This window comes from Bos indicus x Bos taurus, chromosome 5 (assembly GCF_003369695.1).
Source record: "Bos indicus x Bos taurus breed Angus x Brahman F1 hybrid chromosome 5, Bos_hybrid_MaternalHap_v2.0, whole genome shotgun sequence".
Classification (NCBI taxonomy): domain Eukaryota; kingdom Metazoa; phylum Chordata; class Mammalia; order Artiodactyla; family Bovidae; genus Bos; species Bos indicus x Bos taurus.
Window position 1 is genome coordinate 84943907 of NC_040080.1, and position 20773 is coordinate 84964679.

Genomic DNA, 20773 nt, shown 5'->3' on the forward strand with positions numbered 1-20773 from the left:
GGCCACTGATTTTACTACTTATTAAAATTTTGAGTATAAACCATAATTTTGGCTATCCAGGCTGAAACTAAATACAAAATTACTTGGACAGTTCATTTTCCTTCTTTTGTGCAAATGGAAAAAAAATTAAATTCCTGGGCATAAAATCATTCTTATTATTAAAAACAAGAAGAAGAAAAGCCAAAGTGAAAGTGAAGTCGCTCAGTCGTGTCCAACTCTTAGCGACCCCATGGACTGCAGCCTACCAGGCTCCTCCATCCATGGGATTTTCCAGGCAAGAGTACTGGATTGAGGTGCCATTGCCTTCTCCAAAGAAAAGCCAAAAAATGCCTTAAATAAAAACCTTACCGGGCAGTTGTAAGCTTTATCAACTGTTCCTTGGTATCATGAGAATTTATGTAAAATTCTTACTGACAGCTGAAATCTACCATTTCATTATTATTTGCTCCTAATACAATGAACAGTATACATAAGAATATAAGAAATTCACTTCAGATTTATCACTAATGAGGTGCCATCCTTTTTATTAAGAACACTGGTGGCATCTCTAAGCTGTTTTAAAATGGCAACCTAGAAATGGAGACAAATGTCAGTCTGAGCAGCGCTGATTTTCCACTTGTATGTTTTATTAAATAAATGAGATAAACACAGGGCTTTATAAGCTTCCAGGAATAAACACCACAATTTACAACAGCCATACTAAAGGCACAAAGTGGGAAGGGCCGAGAACCAGATGGAGAATAAAGAGACTTGCTTAGAGTGATTTTTTTTTTCAAACAATCGAGAAGATGAACTTGTCTAGGAAATAACTTTCGACTCACTTTTATGGGCTTTATTTATTAAACTGGCCTGGGCACCAGAATACTTTTACAGCCTAGAAACTCTTTTTTTTTTTTTTTTCACACATCATTGAGTTTTTTTTTTTTTTAAACTTTACATAATTGTATTAGTTTTGCCAAATATCAAAATGAATCCATCAAAACACTACTATAAAATGAATACACTCACACACACATGAATGTCCACCTGTCACATGGAGTGTTTTGATCCATTGCCTCCTACCTAAACTGCACTGCCAGAGACTTTCTAAAGTAGAAGACCAGTGTTATACCAAGCTGAAATCACTGAAACTAGGTGTGGGAACTCTTTCAATCTCCACCCCTGGGATATCACACTGAAGATTAATTCCACAGAGATGCCACCACGCTGCGCTATCAGATGTTTGGGGTGTAAGTCTCTGCTCCAGCCGTTCTTTTCCGATACTCTAATATATGGTGATAAATGTTTCCTTAATCTGTACAACATTTTTCAATTACCCTCATAGGAGACCACCTTGAAGGAGCGAGTAAAAGGTTTAGTCATGGTTTCTATTTTTCTATTTGAATCAATACATTCTAGTTAAATGGACAATTAATAGGTCACTTCCAAAATAGAAGTGTATCAGTCCTGGTTAATAAACGATCCCCACAGTGGATAATGGGCCCTATGTATTCAGCAAGCCCTGTATACACTCAGCTCATCCACTAAATCCCCTTTCAGGTGGACAGGGTTATATGGGAAGATGAGCTGGAACGAGTCTATAAAAGTCAGTTTCATTCACTGCTTTATTTTTCAGCCAAGTGCTTTAAATGGTGTCCAGAAATTCACTTGGAATGTGAGACAGGAGAAAAGGCTGACACACAGAGCCTCACTTTATGACCATACAAAAGGGCAACTGACCCTTGCCCGAGCCTTTTCCCTGTGAAATGGTTCCGAAAGTTCATCTGCACAGTGAAAAATCGTGGTGAGGTCGCGTGTGGATGAGTCAAGTGAAAGTGGCGATTGGTCACGGGTCTGCCACCCATTGTGGCCGGGGCTCGGCCATGTAAAGTGCCCTGTGGGAAAGTATCAGCCCCCTAAAGAGATGCTCAGAAGCCTGCAGCTCATTAAACGGCCAGCATTTGCTGCCTCACTTGTCAGGAATCATTCTGTTGGGCAACTGCTCTCCTAAAACATTCATAAAACACATGCAGAGAGGCAACAGAGATCTGAATTCAACCATGATGCAGCTCTGGACTTCAGCCTGACTGTACTCCTAGCTCACTCTTCACCTGACAGAGCTGTTAACCTGAATCAACGTTTTCTCTTCCGCAGCAGAAGTCCACGTACCCCTCTGCTGGACTTCTTTATCACAAACTTGAGTCCTCCTGCCTACAGATTCTTAGTTGACCAAAAATCTCAAGATTATTGTGAATATTATTTCTTTTTATTTTCACTTAGACATTTTTTTTCTTTGTGCATGTGAATGTGTGTGTGCTCTTCAATTTCAAAGGTTGTCATTCTCCCTCTATCTCAGACACTATTAAAATGATGTAATGTTTGAAGAAAAGTTCTCTTGAAAACACTTCCTACAACCCTGGCTGGTTTTCTTCAAGATCATAAGAGATGGTATTTATCTCCTTTTACAATCTTGGCAATTTTAGATTATTTTCCATGGACACCTAGTGACTTTCTGTGTCACATTTTAAACCGAATGGAAATTTTTACACAATCTCTTAGTTTTCCTTCCTTTCTTTCTTCTTCTTTAAATGAGCATCGTTACATGTTTCAGCAAGAGCCAAACGGGTCCCTCTGAGATCTTTTATATCAAATGGAAAACAAGTTGCTTTCCTTGATGTGTCAGCCCTGGGTTTCAATGCTGTTAGAAACTGCTCACAATCGCACAGTGTGCTGAGGTCTGATAAATCTCTGGAAACCTCCTGAATAGAAACGCTGTGATTTTTAGCGAGGAATTAGCTCCTTGTCATTGCATTACCAATTAGTTTTCCAGAGCACATTAAATCCTGCTGCTTTGGTTTACAGAGTAACTGAGGCATTGCTGATGAAGCATAAAAACTTACTTGCAAAAGCAGTGGGGGATGCGGGGCGCCGACAGGACCCACCGCAGCACGCCGAGTAGAATGGCGGGGCGCTCAGAAAAAAAGGCTTGGAAGGCGCTGCAGAGAAAGCATTGATTGCATTGATTAGCCATTTCTTTTACACAATATTCAAAATCCCAGTTTTCCCAAAGTCACGGGGTAAAGCCCTACATCTTCGGAGCATTTAGTTAGCTACAATTTTTACTGGAATTTAAGTCATTTTAAAGTAGTCTTAACAAGCTAGAGGGGTGGGATGGGAAGGGAGGTGGGAAGTACATTCAAGTGGGAGGGGATATGGGTAAACCATGGCTGATTCATGCTGATGTTTGGTAGAAAGCAATACAAAACTGAAAAGCAATGATCCTTCAAAATAAATAAATACATAAAATTTAAAAGTAAATAAAGTAGTCTTCATCTGTCAGAGCTTGCTGAATAACTTAATCCTGGTTTGGAAGTTATGGTATAAACACTCGAATTATCAAAACCAAACTTCATTGTTCATTTTCTGTGTGGTTATAAATAGTAAATATCAAATAGTGCTTTATTTAAACTTGCCCAGAGCAACACTGCCCAGGAGAATTCTCTGTGATGATGGACACATCCTCTGTCTCTCTGTGTCCAATATGTATCTACTTGTCATATATGCCACTGAGCACTTGAAATGTGGCCAGTATGTCTGCATAACTGAATTCTTCATTTCAGTTTTTTAAAGTTTAAGTAGATTCGTATGTCTAGGGGCTAACACATTGAGCAACACAGTTCTAGATAAAATACTTACCAAGAGACAGTTTGTATGTTACACGCTTCAGTTTAGTTTTTAAAGAGATTATATTACTCCACTTTTTATTTTCAGAAGGTGCTTTGAAATATATAGACAGCTGGATTCCAAAGGTGAAAACAGTTAATTTACTGAGTAATTCAATGATAACAGTGGTTTTTCTGATCATTTTACATGCTTAAAAGTATTTGAGAATAATAACAACATTTAATCTCAAGTGACATCTAGTTAACCTGAAAGCACGTGTGTTTATAGCACAGGGAGTTGCCATGTAATTCTGCTCTGCTCACTTTATTAAACTCTGCTATTCAGAACATTTTTAATACATATATACAGAATAGTTATCATTACTTGATATATCTTGTAAAAGAAATTTTAAACTCTGTTCCTCAGCACATGAAAAATGGCTATAATGGATGTCACAGAATATTAGTAGCTCTCCTATACTGAACATTTACTATATACACTGATGGCTCAGATGGTAAAGCGTCTGCCTGCAATTCAGGAGACCCAGGTTCGATCCCAGGGTTCGGAAGATCCCATGAAGAAGAAAATGGCACCCACTCCAGTACTCGCCTGGAAAATTCCATGGACTGAGGAGACTGGTAGGCTACAGTCCATGGGGTGGCAAAGAGTCGGACACGACTGAGCAACTTGACTTTCACGCACTCTATGCCAGGCTTTGGTTAAGTGTAGTACCTTTAATACAAGATGTCCTTTTGCACAGTAGGCTTTAATATAATACAAACACAGGTGAGATTTCCTTAGGTGGGCAGCTTGCTTTTACCATCACATAACCATCAGAGTGTCTGACACATTCTAAATAGTCAATAGATTTTTGATAAATGAACGAATAATCTTAAAACTAAGAAATAGGAAATCAGGAATTAATCTTTTCCCTGTTCCCCTGACACTCTGAAACATAGTATCTTCTATAACAGATAACTTTTAAATCTAGAGGATGACTTGAAAATAAATATTTTCACTATTCTCCCTTTATTTTCAATGGAAACTTTTTTCACTTCTTAATCATATACAGTGAATATAATTTTGCTGCAAATACACGCCTTTTTCAAGAACAGAGTAATTTCGCACTCATATTTTAACCAACTGATAAGCATTCATTTATTTTACCAAGATCTTTGAAGGACATATCAAAATAAATATATAAGTATATAAAATAATTTTATGGTCTTATGGTGCTTAACGCTGTCAAACTGCAAATTAACCATAATGGAGGGTCTTTTCTATAATATGGCTACCCTGATGGCTCAGATGGTAAAGAATCTGCCTGCAATATGGGAGACCAAGGATCAATCCCTGGGTTGCGAAGATCTCCTGGAGAAGAAAATGGCTTACCTACTCCAGTATTCTTGCCTAGAGAATTCCACGGACAGAGAGGCCAGAGGCGTTATAGTCCATGGGGTAACAATATGATGAAAAGCTGTCAATGTCAATGGTTTTAGTTTTTTAATACCTGAACTTTCAAATAATAAAATGTCAATGCTACTTTGAAAACATGGCAACTAACCAAAGTATGAAAGAGATCCATTTTGGTATTCAGTAAGTTCTATAAAACTTTAAAAAAATTGTCATTGTTATCATAAGTTGTTCTAATGCTGATTGAAAAGCCATCATAGAAATGATAAATCACTTTATTTGAACCTAATATCTTATAAGAATAGGGCTTCCCAGGTGGTTCAGTGGTAAAGAATAATCTGCCTGCCAATGCAGAGGTGGGTTTGATTTCTGGGTTGGGAAGACTCCCTGGAAAAGGAAATAGCACCCCACTCTAGTATTCTTGCCTGGAAAATTCCATGGACAAAGGAGGCTGGTGGGCTTGAGTCCATGAAGTTGCAAAAGAGTTGGACACGAGTTAGCAACTAAACAGCAACAACATTATAATAATATGGCACTGTTTAGGCAGAGTTAAGAGTTACATTTTTTAATGTTTCCACTTCATGGGAAATAGATGGGGAAACAGTGGAAACAGTGTCAGACTTTATTTTTCTGGGCTCCAAAATCACTACAGATGGTGACTGCAGCCATGAAATTAAAAGATGCTTACTCCTTGGAAGGAAAGTTACGATCAACCTAGATAGCATATTCAAAAGCAGAGACATTACTTTGCCAACAAAGGCTCGTCTAGTCAAGGCTATGATTTTTCCTGTGGTCATGTACGGATGTGAGAGTTGGACTGTGAAGAAGGCTGAGTGCCGAAGAATTGATGCTTTTGAACTGTGGTGTTGGAGAAGACTCTTGAGAGTCCCTTGGACTGCAAGGAGATCCAACCAGTCCATTCTGAAGGAGATCAGCCCTGGGATTTCTTTGGAAGGAATGATGCTAAAGCTGAAACTCCAGTACTTTGGCCACTTCATGCGAAGAGTTGACTCATTGGAAAAGACTTTGATGCTGGGAGGTATTGGGGGCAGGAGGAGAAGGGGACGACAGAGAATGAGATGGCTTGATGGCATCACCAACTCGATGGACGTGAGTCTGAGTGAACTCCAGGAATTGGTGATGGATAGGGAGGCCTGGAGTGCTGCGATTCATGGGGTCGCAAAGAGTCGGACACGACTGAGCCACTGATCTGATCTGATCTGATGAATATATGAAGCACTTTGAAAAGTAGATATTAATATATATAATAAAAGTTGTCTCATGTTTATTCTCAAGTATTTCTGTTTACTTACTTCACCTCCAAACTAAGTACTCTATAGGTATTTTAAGTTACAGCTACTGTGCTGCTTGGCATTTTGTAAACTGAGGTAAAAGAAAAAGGCTCAGCCATGTTGCATTTATATATGTGCATGTAAGCATCTATCATAATAGTTGGAAACACACACACAAAATTTTTTTTGCTCAATATCTAGTGTAGAAAATAAGTATGATATGGTGATACTATTGATATCAATATAACAATGCAGGCTAGGTACAAATTACAAATTTTACTATTCTAGCCAAAATGTTTCTCAGTTTAATCCTACAGCCCTAAAAATGAAACCAAAGAATTTTTTAAAAGTATGGTTCATTTGATACATATACACAATGGAATATTACTCAGCTATTAAAAACAATGCATTTGAATCAGTTCTAATGAGGTGGATGAAACTGGAGCCTATTATACAGAGCAAAGTAAGCCAGAAAGAAAAACACCAATACAGTATCTTAACGCATATATATGGAATTTTAGAAAGACGGTAATGATGACCCTATATGCGAGACAGCAAAAGAGACATAGATATAAAGAACAGACTTTTGGACTCTGTGGGAAAAGGCGAGGTGAGATGATTTGAGAGAATAGCATTGAAACACATATATCATCACATGTAAAATAGATCGCTAATTCATGTTCGATGCATGAGACAGGGTGTTCAGGGTTGGTGCACTGGGATGACCCTGAGGGGTGGGATGGGGAAGGAGATGGAAGGGAGGGCCAGGATGGGGAACACATGTACACCCATGGCTGATTAATGTGAATGTATGGCAAAAACCACCACAATATTGTAATTAGCCTCCAATTAAAAAAAAAAAAAAGTACGGTTCATTTGAGACAAGTGTTCATTAAATTCAATTGTGATAAATGAGGTTCTGAGATATAGACTCTTGGGGTTAAATTTAACCAGAAAAAGTTTAATTGAACAGTTTTTTATATTCCTCCATACTATTCTATCTTAATATAATAAATTTGTAATCAAAATGACAGTTGCTATGTCTACTGTAGCAACTCTATAGTGGCTAAAGAACTCCATGTGACATAACCAGGCTTAAAGCTCCACTGCATAGTATTTTCTCACCATCTAAAATCACCTAATTGACACACAGTATTTACACAGAAGATTAGTTGATTCCTAATTTCTACGCATAAATACATCTGGTTTATGTGGAAATCACTGTGAAATTTCAATTAAGTACTCCATGTTTTTACATGCTCCTACTTGGACATAAGTCAAATGTTAATCTAACGGAGCATGTGATGGCCAGGATGTTGAATGGTGTGAAGAAATAGCCATTTAAAACAATGCAATGCATTAAAGATATATATTACATTTTAATGTTTGTCAATCACATACTTTTTCAAGCAGTGAGCAAAATATGGAAACTCAAGTATGATAAAAACAAAGTAACAAGTTAAAACTTTAGCAAACCATTTAAGAACTACTTGGGAGATTCTCTGAAAGGGGCAGAAAACAAGGCAATTTCAAGACCATGATATGCATTTCAAAGCCCATCAGTGCAATCTAGATGCAGTCCCTTTATCATTTATCATGTTAGGAACAATTTGTTTTAAGCTTACCGAACAATATATATGACAGGAATGCCTACTCTACGTGGGCGCTAGACTTCATACATGGGTATGAAGTTAACACTTGCTATTTCATTTATTAATATTCATCCTCAAATGGGCATGCGTCTGGAATGTGATGATGACTGTTCTCAGCAGACAGGGGAAACACAGGTATTTTAGCATAATATGTATTAATAGTTCTTAGCCATGAGAGGCCACTCCAGTACTCTTGCCTAGAAAATCCCATGGATGGAGGAGCCTGGTAGGCTGTAGTCCATGGGGTCGCTAAGAGCCGGACACGACTGAGCGACTTTGCTTTCACTCTTCACTTTCATGCATTGGAGAAGGAAATGGCAACCCACTCCAGTGTTCTTGCCTGGAGAATCCCAGGGACGGGGGAGCCTGGTGGGCTGCCGTCTATGGGGTCACAGAGAGTCGGACACGACTGAAGCGACTTAGCAGCAGCAGCAGCCATGAGAGAGAAGGACGTCAGGCACACATACTGGCAGTCACTTAGTAAGAGGCAGACATTTCCAAATCTCCCCAGCTTTCCATAAGAGAAAAGCCAATGGCTTTCCCCATGGGGGTGGGGGGGGGGGGATGCATGCTGTCAGGTCCTGCAGCAAGATGCTAGGTTCTCTGAGCACACCACTTCAGGATACTCCACATTTTGTATTCTGCCAAAAAATCTGCCTTCCGGGTTCTGTGGGAATCTGTTTCAAGTTACAAACAAATGATTTAAAATTTCTAGAACAAAACTGTCTGAATCCAAATGACTAAACGTGCTTATTCAGAGAAAACTCTGTGAACTTTTCACTTCTTAATCACATGTTCTGACTTATCCGAAAACACAGAATCAAACTATTAATTATTTTGAATGTTTAATTAAGATGGGAACTTAGAGCCAACTTAATGGTGAACTGGCCTGATTTTTTTTTAAACCTAACTAGATGGTTCTGTGACAAAAGCACCCCACAGTCAAGGATGGTTACAAGCCTAGTTACAGAGAAATCATTTTCAAAATTCTGTGGTCTAGAAAGCAAGCAAAATATTTCATTTTTTTTTCCACTTTATCAATGGAGAAGAACAGAGTGTATCTAAATAGGGTGAAACCACATTCTTTTTATTGTCATAGCAAACTGTGGTACTAACTGATGCGGGCTGACATTTCAAAGGAAGAATCTTAAAGACCACTAATAAAACCTTCAAATACATTTCAGGAGCCACTGTGATGCTATGCCGACTGGACAGAACATTTTAAGGAGGAGGAGGAAAAAAGAGAAAAGATTCCAAGATGTCTTACAAAGGCAACCAAGGGATCAAAACATACCTCTGGGAAAGAATAACAGGGAATTAAATAATTTCAAAAAGATGATTTGAATGACCTCCTTCAATTGCTGGGTATATGGGCACTGAGAATAAAGAAATCTAAACTTCTGACCTTTATATATGACATGATTGAACAGACTATCTTAAGAGGACCCCCCCAAAAAAAATCTCTAAAGAATGACAACTATCTGTCATGAGTTATAAAACCTAAGAAATATCAGTTATTGAATAAGGTATGATTTATTTTATCACACAAGCTGGAAGTAATTCATTTATGCGATCCACATGCAAACATGCCTTCCATCACAAGGCAAAGCAAGTTAAGTCATCCTTTACCTTTCTGCTCATCAAAAAATGACAGAAGTCCACATTTTCTTTTTTTTTTTTGCTTTGAGTATTTCAGAGACAGAAAGCAAAGGTCTTAATAGTCTGGTACAGTTCATGAGAAAATAAGTCAAGTGCAGTGTCTACTTGTTTGATTCTGTCCTTTTAATTCCATGCAAATAATATTTACTATCTATCAAGTGCCACATAATGCATGTGTGCTGGATGACAAAGATTACAATAGGATAGCTTCCCTCCCTGGAAGAATTTCTATTTTTAAATGTTCCATAACTTACAAATTTGAATCTTCTGATCAAATAAATGAAATACAAATATTTCCACACTCCAAATTCAATTTTGTTCTATAAAATCTGAGGCATTTCCCATGGCCAAAAGATCTTAAAAAAAAATAGTACCTTCCCCTAACCACTGTTTCCAACCCTGAATACACATGAGAATGATCTAGAATGCTTTTCAAAGATACAGAGCCTGAACCCCACAGCAATTGGGTTAAATCGGGCTGGTAGGAGTGGGTCCACCAACATACTATTAATATTTTTTCAAAAGTTGCACACATGATTACAATGCATAATCAGGATGAGACCACTGACTAGAACACAAAACAATGCCTGACACACACCAGGCACTCAATAAATGTTAGCCTTTATTCCTACCATTATTACATAATTTGGGATCGATTCTAAGACAACAAATAAAAAGAAGCAGCATGGTTCAGACCTGCACTAAAACATATGAGCAAGTAAAAAGTAAAGAGTATTGTCAGGAAGCCTCCGTCAAGAAGGCTTTAAGCAGGAAAAGCATCTTGATCTGGAAACTTGACTGGGAAAGTATCTGAATGGCACAAGAAGAGAAATAAGGCATTCCAGGAAAGAAAGGTGGCATGAAAAAAATGAAAGAAGGCAAGGATGATGGTGACACACAGGGCGGGTTAAGACCAGCCTGACTGCTGGACCAAGGTCAAAGGTGTGAGCATTAAGAATGTGGTTGGACACCCCAACAATCATTGCAGCACTATTTACTAAATCCAAGGCATGAAAGCAACCTAAATGTCCACTGACAGATGAATGGATAAATAAGGGGTGTGTGTGTGCACGTGTATTGTGCTAAGTTGCTTCAGTTGTGTCTGACTCTGAGCAACCCTATGGACTGTAGCCTGCCAGGCTCCTCTGTCCATGGAATTTTCCAGGCAAGAATACTAGAGTCGGCTGCTACACACACACACACACACACACACACACACTCACACACACTGGAATATTGCTCAGCCATTAAAAAGAATGAAATAATACCATCTGCAGCAGCACGGATAGATCTAGAGATTATCATACTAAGTGAAGTAAGTCAGACAAAGACAAATATTTGATATCACTTGAAAGTACAATCTAAAAAAATAATACAAAGTTATTTACAAAACAGAAATAGTCTCACAAACAGAAAAGAAACGTATGGTTACCAGAGGGGATAGCAGTAGGGAAGAAAAAATCAGGAGCTTGGGATAAACAGACATATACTGCTATACAGGGCTTCCCTGGTGGCTCAGAGGTTAAAGCATCTGCCTGCAATGCAGGAGACCTGGGTTCGATCCCTGGGTTGGGAAGCTCCCCTGGAAAAGGAAATGGCAACCCACTCTAGTATTCTTGCCTAGAGAATCCCTTGGAGATAGGAGCCTAGTAGGCTACAGTCCATGGGGTCGCAAAGAGTTGGACACGACTGAGCGACTTCACTTTCATACTTTCATACTGCTATACATAAACAGATAACCCACAAGGATGTTCACTGGGAAATATACTCAATGTTTTATAACAATCTATAATGGGAAAGAATATAAGAGGATATATATAAATATATATTTATGTATAACTGAAAAAAGGAATGTGGTTAGAGGAGCTAAATGCAGTTGATAGAATGAAGGTCTTAAAGGACAAACTGAATATTTTTATTTGATCTGATAGTCAAATAGGAATAATTAATGTTCTCATAAATAACTTGATTATATGATCAGAGCAACTTAAAAAACAAATCATGTTCATTTGTTTTTAGCTCATCTGGTTAGCTCATCCACCTAACCATGGCGGATGAGCTGTGGTTGAATAAGAAGGGACTATATGGAAGGATCCTGCTGTGGTCATATGTTGTGGCAAGAGGTAACAACCAGTTGTCTGGACACTCCCACTGACACCTTCTCCGCTATCCTCACAACACCAACAAGTGTCTGGAGTCTGGCTTCTCATCAAGCTGGGGTACCCTGAAATCACAGTTCACTGCAATCATCAAAGGATGCTAGAACAGCTCACAGTTGAGCACCCCGTAAACAGCCAGCATCCTTGACTGCCGTGTGAGTCCATGGACATCCATCTTGGACATCCAGATCAGCTGAGCCTGCAGATGACCGCAGCTGACTTATAACTGCAATGAGATTCCAAGTGAGAACCACCCAGCTGAGCCTAGACAGCCCAACAAACCGTGAGCAAAAATAATTGATTGTTCCTCTAAGTTCTGAGATGGTTTCCTACACAGCAATACCCCTTTTACCAGTATGCATTTTGTTTGTGGCGGAATGGTGGAACTCTGGCTTTTACATCTTTCCCTGTATGTTACCAACAGGGTTTTGAGATGTGTGGCTGAAAGTCCCATGGTGAGCCTATCACCTGTGCTCATTTTGAAATGAGGCTCAACACAGTTACACGAATTGCTTAGGATTATATAATCAGTCATTTAAAGATCTTGACTTGAATCTAGGTTTTAAAATTAAAGAAATGCTGCTAAAACCAGCTCAGAAAACTATATATTATTTTAAAATTGACTCAATATGCATTTTTGCTTTGGAGAAAGTTTTGGCAAACTTTTACTATAAAAGGCCAGAAAGTAAATACATTAGGCTTTGCAGGTCATGTGGTCTCTGCTGCATCTGTTCAATTTGTAGTGCAAAAGCACCTGTAGAAATAAAAAAAAAAAATAAGAAATAAGCAAACAGAAATGACTCTTTTCCTGCTTTGAAGGATCAGACTGTCTTTTGGTTTCAGACCTAATATAACTCTAGAGTAGGTTCAATACGGACTTCCCTGGTAGCTCAGCTGGTAAAGAATCCGCCTGCAATTTGGGAGACCTGGGTTTAATCTCTGGGTTGGGAAGATCCCCTGGAGGAGGGCATGGTAACCCACTCCAGTATTCTTGCCTGGAGAATCCCCATTGTCAGAAGAGCCTGGTGGGCTATAGTCTATGTGGCTGCAGAGAGTCAGACACGACTGAGTGACTAAGCACAGCACAGGCTCAACACACCTAAACTCAATCTAGTCCTAGGTTAGTCTATTAAAAATTCACCAGGGCTTTGCTGGTAGTGGTCTAGTGGTTAAGATTCCCCTGCCAATGCAGGGAACACAGGTGCGATCCCTGGTCCTGGAAGATCCCACATGCCCTGGAGCAAACAAGCCTGTGTGCCACAACTACTGAGCCCGCAAGCCCTAGAGTCCACGTGCTCCCCAACAAGAGGAGCCACCACAATGAGAAGCCTGCGCACTGCAACCAGCGAGCAGCCCCCGCTCACCACAACTACAGAAAGGCCACGTGCAGCAACAAAGACCCAGCGGAGCCAAACAAATAAATAAATCTTAGAAAAAAAAATTCACCAACCATCATGGTTTTTATTGCCTTTTAATGTACATAAATCTTCTCAAAGAATAGCTATTTCCTTCATATAATTTAATTTTTAAAAATTAGAGATTTAAATTTTTAAGGAACAAGAAGTTTTGAGCTCTCTCCAGAGGACTGCCATGCTGTGTGTGGTTAGTCACATCCAACTCTTGCGACTCCATAGACGGTAGCCTGCCAGGCTCCTCTGTCCACGGGATTCTCCAAGCAAGAAGGGGACCGTTAGACATGTATATATTGTACATGCTATTTCTGATGGCCACAGAATTAACGAAATCAAGGTGGCTATGGCATGCATGGTGTCTGAACATGTGAAAGAAAAGGGAAAAACCCAGTTCATCTTTGGAATATTTAAGAACAAGAAGGCAATTAAATATTTTAGCAATATATAGAAAAAAGACCTGCTTTTTTTTTCCCTTTCCTTTTCCCAGATGCTTTGATTCTGAAACAAAAGTTTAAAAACTTATAGAGACTTTTTGATCTCTGACTTCAGAGAGAATTTTAGTGCCTTAAGTTTACTGTTCATATAACTCACATAAAGAGTGTGCCCCTGAAACATTCCCAACTAATAGCTGGCTGACAAAATGAATAATGCTATTAAAAATAAAATCGGTTATGGTAACTTTATATAAAAGTGATGAATCACTCAGCATTGCTAAATCAGGTACTGACCAGAGGCTAAAAGGAATGAAAGGGAGAGATTTCATTAAAAGTGGAAACATTACTGAAAGTAAAATAAAAATATTTTGGAATAAAATATACAAGGGTCTGGTAAGCACATTAGACGCTAAGGCAAAAATCCAATTTTTTTACTAAGAGAGTGTAAAACGGAAGCATGATCTAATGAAGTCTTAAAGAAGGAGAAATTCTAACAAGCATTCCTACATAGAAATCATACTGTTTCTTTTTACAATTTGCCTTTTTGTTTCTGACAGACTCCAGGTGTACTTGAATGAAAACAAAGTTCTTTAACTGACTTAAAAATTATGTACCTTCATTGTGGAAAAAAATCACGGTAATAAGGTAAAAAAAAAAAAACTTTATTTGGAGCCTCTGTTAGCCCATGATTAAGTGGACAAATACTATTTTTAAGAACCACAAATCAAATCTCCTCAAAAGATAGAATAAGATAGATTCAAAAGTTATGCATGATATCAACAAAGGAAATAGGATGGCGGAAAGTAGCTTGAAGAGTAAATAATGTATTTACCTCCCAATTCTAACGTAAGAACACATTTGTTTAAATATTTGAAAGATGGTAACATTTTTGCTTCTGTAAAAACTTTCATAGCAAAGAAGCTCAAAGTATTTTACCAATGCAGCTATTACCTATATTGGTTCTCTTACTTTCAAGTTGCTACAATTTCTACCACTGACCAATGACAAAACTAACCATAAGATGTTTTCTTACAGCAAAAAGAGCTATTTCTGCTGGGCAAAGGGGAGGAAGGAGGTGGCACACTCCAAGAGCAATACACCAGACTCTAATGTACAGTGTTGGGTTCAGTATCTGAGCCACACTGATAGTAAACAAACATAGCTAAAATCACGGTTGACAATTCTTTTAAACTGTCCAGAACATATGGTGTCACACATCTACAACATATAACAACATTTGGCATCCTTTGGCATCCTGATGACTCTGAACTCTCTAGATCCTCCAATTACTTCTGCTTAAATCCATACACAATTTTCTGGGCATTCAAACCACTGTGCCTCTTAAAATAATCCTCAAATCCCTAACATGAGTAAGAGGTAAAGGGAAAATTCTAAAATGTTCCTACTTGCCCCCTGGATTTACTCGTTTTATTATTAAACCTCAATAATAAAGCTTCAATACATGTGAACAGATTGAGATTTCTTGCTGTTAAAGCAAAGCAGAGAAGCATATTTTAGTGACTGGGAGAGGGACAGATACTAATGTCAGAGGCAAATATGATGCACATAAATTGCTATCATTTTGTAATTTCAACTCAAGAGATAGAGACAATGTGGTTTTCTCAATCCAAAGCTGGAAGTAAAAAGACTGTCTATTAGTACAACTGGTCCTCTTCACTGCAAAACCTTCCTGAACCTGAAGAACTTTATGAAGTTTGAGACCATATAGTAATTTGTTCAGAGTTGATTCCTTATAAACTATGCAAAAGTTATTAATATGTTAATATAAATCCAAATATATGTTAAGCAGCTTATTTAAAAAATACAAGTGTAATAAGAATATTGATGGGTGTTATCTACAATTCCACCAAAGGGTGTTTTTAGGGTGATGGTCTGAGCAAGGAACTACTAGCATGGGCCCCATTATTATCCTTTTCTAGATCCCCCATTGTCTTTGTCTTGGTTCTGGGTCAGCATTATCAACAGTCAAGATTCTGTGATTTTAATTTGCCAAAACAAAACTAGAGCATAGCATTAGCTAAAATAAATAACAAACTCTAGCTTCATAAATTAGATCGCAAAATGTTCAACTGGACTGGAATCCCCACCTAGAATACAAGATGCTCCATTTTCTCCTCCATCCTCAAAGTGCCAAAGGCGTAAGAGAAGCTATTTTATGTCACACTTTCACTACATCTCAGTGAAAACAGAAAAAAACTACCAGTTGGGACACAAAATACAAGTTTGGGTAGTTTAAGACAGAGTCAAGATTAGTAAGTAAATACTAGCTGGCACTGTGAGGTGGACAAGAAAATGAGTGCACATGAGGTATTACTAGTAATAAGAAACTTAACAGGGTACCAGAAAAAATAAGATGGATCTGATTCCATGCTTGTACTACTATATGGTACAACCTACTGGACAAAATTACTTTTTAAAAAAGGACAGTTTAACTCAACTCTTCAGAATAAAAAAACTTGCTTTCTAATCCTTTTATATGCAGCACAAGAAGTAGATTTAATAATCACTAAATTACATTCAGGAAATTATCTTTATTTCAAACATTATCTAAAATGTTTAAAATAACAAATGTCACTGAAAAGCAAGGCTATTTATTCCACTTTGAAGAAAATAGGTTGCATAACTAAAAGAAATTTAAATTGTTCAGATTTTCACATTTTCAAGACCTTCTTTAATATACAAAAGCATGGATATCTGAATCTAGTACAACAGCCACCAAATGATGACATGAATGAACTTCTGGGGAAGGGTCTCTGATGACTATTAGGATTTACTTGACAGACCTGATTTCCACCAATACACTATGACATTCAAGCTTCTCTTTTTCACATACAATGTCTGGAGGTGAATCTACTCACTACCTGTGATCACAGTAAACATGCCCCTCTCAAATCTTGGAGAATGTGCTCTGATTTTTAAAGTTTTTAAACTACTCTATATACACCACTTGACAACATATAGCTATGGAGTGTTCCTTTTTTTTTTTAACTCTAAATACTTAAAGACTTGCCAATTTTTAGGAATGAAGCACAGACAGCTAAATTTCATTCATAATCTGTAAACCTGTGTTACTGTTTAACTGTCACCATCTTTCAGACACACAACGAGATGAAGGGAAAGACCAATTTCCTATGGGCTCAGATATAACACCCCAATCTGATTTATTATGAAGATACATGTAACTGGTTATCCCATAAGCCCTCATTAGTTCTTATTCAGGGAAAAACTAGTGTAAGGAATATTTGGGGCAATAGTTTTCTCTTTCACAAGGTCACAGAATTGGGGGCAAAATTTTTCTTTATCACAAGATCACAGGGTTTTTAATTGATACTTCAGACCAAAAAAAGTTAGCAAGTGGAATAATCATTGTAGAAAAAATTGGCCTATTATGAGGATTAAAGCAGCTAACAATTATGAAAATGCTTGGTAAACCATAAAGTAGGACAGAACATGGACTGTAAGCTCCACAGGGGCAGAGACGGTCATCTGTTTTGTTCCCTGATTATCCCAATGGCCTGGAACAAAGTCTGGACACATGGGAGACAGTCAGTAAGCATTTGCTGAATGAATGAACTATATGGTATAATTAATAGTGGGTAACAGAAATAATGAAGCAGAAATGCATGCAGTGGCATAAATCCCCTAGTTAAATGGTGCTGTCTTTCACCAATGCACTTAAAAACAACTCTGAGGCTTCCTTACTCGATATTTAGACTGGTGCACTCAACAAATTAAGGTTGAGGGAAAAAACGGGTAATCATTACACTGAAATCATTAAAAATCACATCCAGTGATCCACTAAGTTAATGCACAGATCAGAACTGGTTGTTCACTGATGTTTCAGAGAGAAATACTGTTATCGTTCTAAAAACAGTACCTTCTCTAAATCTCCTTTCCACTCTTTATAGAACATCAATCACTATTTCATCCTCATCTAATTTTCAGGTGATAGCGAACACTGTCAGCACTCATTATAACTTTATAATTCTACACGGTACAAAAGAATTCCCACAACATTTGGCAGGACAAGAATCTGTCATTTGGAAGGACAAAACTGGAGCAGCGCTCACAAAACTGTATTCTCTGTCAAATTATTAAAAAATGTTTTTAAGCATATTTGTGGGCACAAATTTACAGGGTTTTAATTTTCTTCTTAAGATATTTTTCGAGTTTCAAAAATTAAATGCACTCTTTACAAGAATGATTTTTTAAAATAAAAAGTTATTTGTTCAAATAAAAATTAACTTCAGAAAGCATCAAATCTTCAATAAGGACTGAATAAAATATTAGGAGATATACGGGCCTAAAGCTATATTAAAATACTTCAAAGTGAAATTTAAATTCTCACATTCTCAATTATTCCAAAAAGCATTTTTGCATTTTGATGTTTCAATAAGTGTACAGAATGAATATGTTCTTGAAAACAAAAATAATGTAGTTAAACCCTTTACTGAATAATTGCAATATTCTGAATGAAAAGAGTAGGTATACAAAATAATTTTTCAGAGGTATTGAAATATCTGTATTTGATTTGCATTTGGTTTACTTAAATCTAACCTGTAAAATCTACAAAGGTTGAAATTAGCTTTTTGGAGTAGCCAATCATGATCAAGAGCAACTTAAGAATACTTGAAAAGTAACATCTATGAACGTAATGCCAAGCCATCAAAAACCACAGAAATCACTAAATTTTCTTGAAAATGTTATTTTTATGAGACATTATTTACTAGTGCTTGTCTAAACGGACCAGCTATACATGTTTCTAATTTTCCGAATACTTCAAAAAGGAGAGAGTGGCCCAGATTTCCAAGGCACATAAACTTTGCCTTTAACTGCATTTGTTCCTCTCCCAGGGTGCAAAAATGCTGCTTAGAATTTAGGTTTTACACTGTGTGAATGAGACCGGTACTCATGTAATTATATTTGTTCCATTCTGTTAGTAACCATTTCAAAGTGAAAGACCAGGACAGGTTCTAAACATGTTCAATTCTATAAAGTCATTAGCAATAAATTTGATCCGGCAGTTTGCTGGGACAATGAAATCTGCTGAAAAAGCGTCGATTAGTCATTCTGGACAAACCCATCAGGATTAAAAGAATGAATTAAGATCGTCTAAGGACGCAGCCAAAAAAAAAAAAAATTAATCCGACTGGATCTCAACTTTTGAGTCACTAAGACGCTTTTCCCCTTCTCAAGGCCAACTTCGGCAGCCCCTCCGTAAGTTTTAGCTAATATAGAATTACACTGTCCGCATTCTCTTCCCAGTCACAACACTTCGGTTTTATGCGGGAATTAAAACAAGCAAACTAAAACAGCTGGGGTAAATTCTCATTTATTTGGTGAACTTCCTACTCCAGGTGCCAATTCAACTGTTCTAGCTCAGCCCGAAGAAAAAGCCGGCGTCGATTTTCTTGTGCCTTAGCAATCCAAAATTTAAGAGTGGAGAAAGCCAAAACTTGGCGCAACTCTTTTTCCAAAGATCTTTGCGCGTGTTCTCCAACCTCCCCGACCGACGCTAAGGTTTGAGAGGCAAAAGCCCCCAAAGCGGGAGCGCGAGGCTCTTCAAGCCAAGAACTTTCCAGGGAGCGGGTATCTCTCGGCCTCCGAGACAGAAGCGGGCGGGTAGAGACGCTGAATTTTGGAAACCCAGTGGAATAGGTCCAGCGAGCCCAGAGAAGCGGAGCGGGGCTGCGCTTTCGGCTAAGGCCCGAGGTGACTTCAGGATTTCTACAGAAAGGCCTGAAATTCAAGGTAGCCCTACCACTTGTAGAAAGAAGGGGAGAAGAGGAAGCTTGGTGGGATGGGATGGGGAGGAACATCACGATTAGCGGTGGTACCCTCCTCACTCCCGAGGCCGCATCTCCATTGATGCTCGAGATGCTCTCGGAAGCTCGAAGCCCGAGAGGATTCCTGAGCACTGGAGCGGGTGGGCCCGCGGCCCGGGAGGCGCAGGGCGCGGCTGGGGAGGGGAGAACGGGCTCACCTGGGGCTGGTGGCTGGAAGGCACAGTCCGGGTCCCCCGGAGCCCGGCCCGGCAGCCGGGCGCCGTCCGCCGAGGGGCTGAGCACTTGAAACGCCCACCGTGTGCCGTAGGGCGCCCCGCCGGGGCTGACTGGTTCTGCCGCGGGGCACAACTTGAGGGGAACGGGGCTGGCCGGCAGGGACCGGACCTGCGCGCCCGCGCCGAGAGCCGCTGCCGAGCCGTGGTGCTGGGGCGGTGGGAGTCCGAGCGGCGGGGCGCCCCCAGCCCGCAGCAAGTTCTCGATCAGGAAACTCTTGCCCAGGTTGCCAAAGCCCGGAGCGGCGGGGAAGTTCAGGAGCGAGGAGGAAGCCACCACGTCCCAGTAGGCGCCGGCGTGGGCCGCCACGGCGCTGGGGAGCATGATGCGCGCCGGGGCTTCTGCGCGCTCGCCTCCCGCCGCCGCCTCCTCCCGCCGCGCTGGAACGCGCTCAGCCGGCAGGGAAGCGAGGACACCGAGGACCCTGGCGGGCTGAGAACGATATTATTTATTTGCGCGGAGCGTTGTTTTTTTTTTTAAGGCGGGGAGGAGTGAATGTGGGAGGGGGAGCTGTGCTTTTCCCCGGCCCGCGGCGTAGGCTCTGAGGGCTCCGGGGAGTCCCTCCCGCTGTCTATGCAGATCCGGACTTTTTTTTTTTCTAGTAGGCTGGAAGGTGTGTCCAACCCATCCATTCGTGTCACCCAGTCCACAAAGTGACAGACGCGGCCAACAATAAGGGCAACCCGAGAGTCCGAACTTTGGCGAGGGGAGGGGACGCGTAGCGGGAGGAGGAGGGGTGCGGGGGCGAGGGGATCCCGGCCGTGGTCCGTGAGCCTGCGGAGCCCGGGGGGAGCTTGGAGCCGGGCACAGAGCGCGGACGGCGCTCACATTTGGAGAGCGCTCGGCGGACCACCTGTTGGACGACCCCTGGCTCTCCGGGGTTGACGTCACTTCGGGGCCACCAGGGGAAGTGAATGGGAGTCACTAGTGTCCTGGAGGGGTATAATCATCAGAGAAAGTCACATGTGTTACTGAGACTTGTGCAGATGAAAAGGCACCTTTTAAAGAATGCGTTGTTTGTGTATGAAAT

The 20773-nt window shown here is 39.8% G+C and overlaps 1 protein-coding gene across 1 annotated transcript in view; it reads right to left on the bottom strand.

Annotated features, from left to right (window-relative positions):
- DBX2 (developing brain homeobox 2) overlaps positions 1 to 20389 on the bottom strand; it is a 38943-nt gene extending 18554 nt beyond the window's left edge. Inside the window, exons 1-2 of the mRNA XM_027542643.1 lie at positions 19668 to 20389; positions 2880 to 2975 (exon numbers count right to left, since the gene is read on the bottom strand). Coding sequence (XP_027398444.1) covers positions 2880 to 2975; positions 19668 to 20067 — 496 coding nt within the window. The 5' untranslated portion in view covers positions 20068 to 20389. The remainder of the gene's footprint in view (positions 1 to 2879; positions 2976 to 19667) is intronic.
- Between the last annotated feature and the right edge of the window lie 384 nt (positions 20390 to 20773).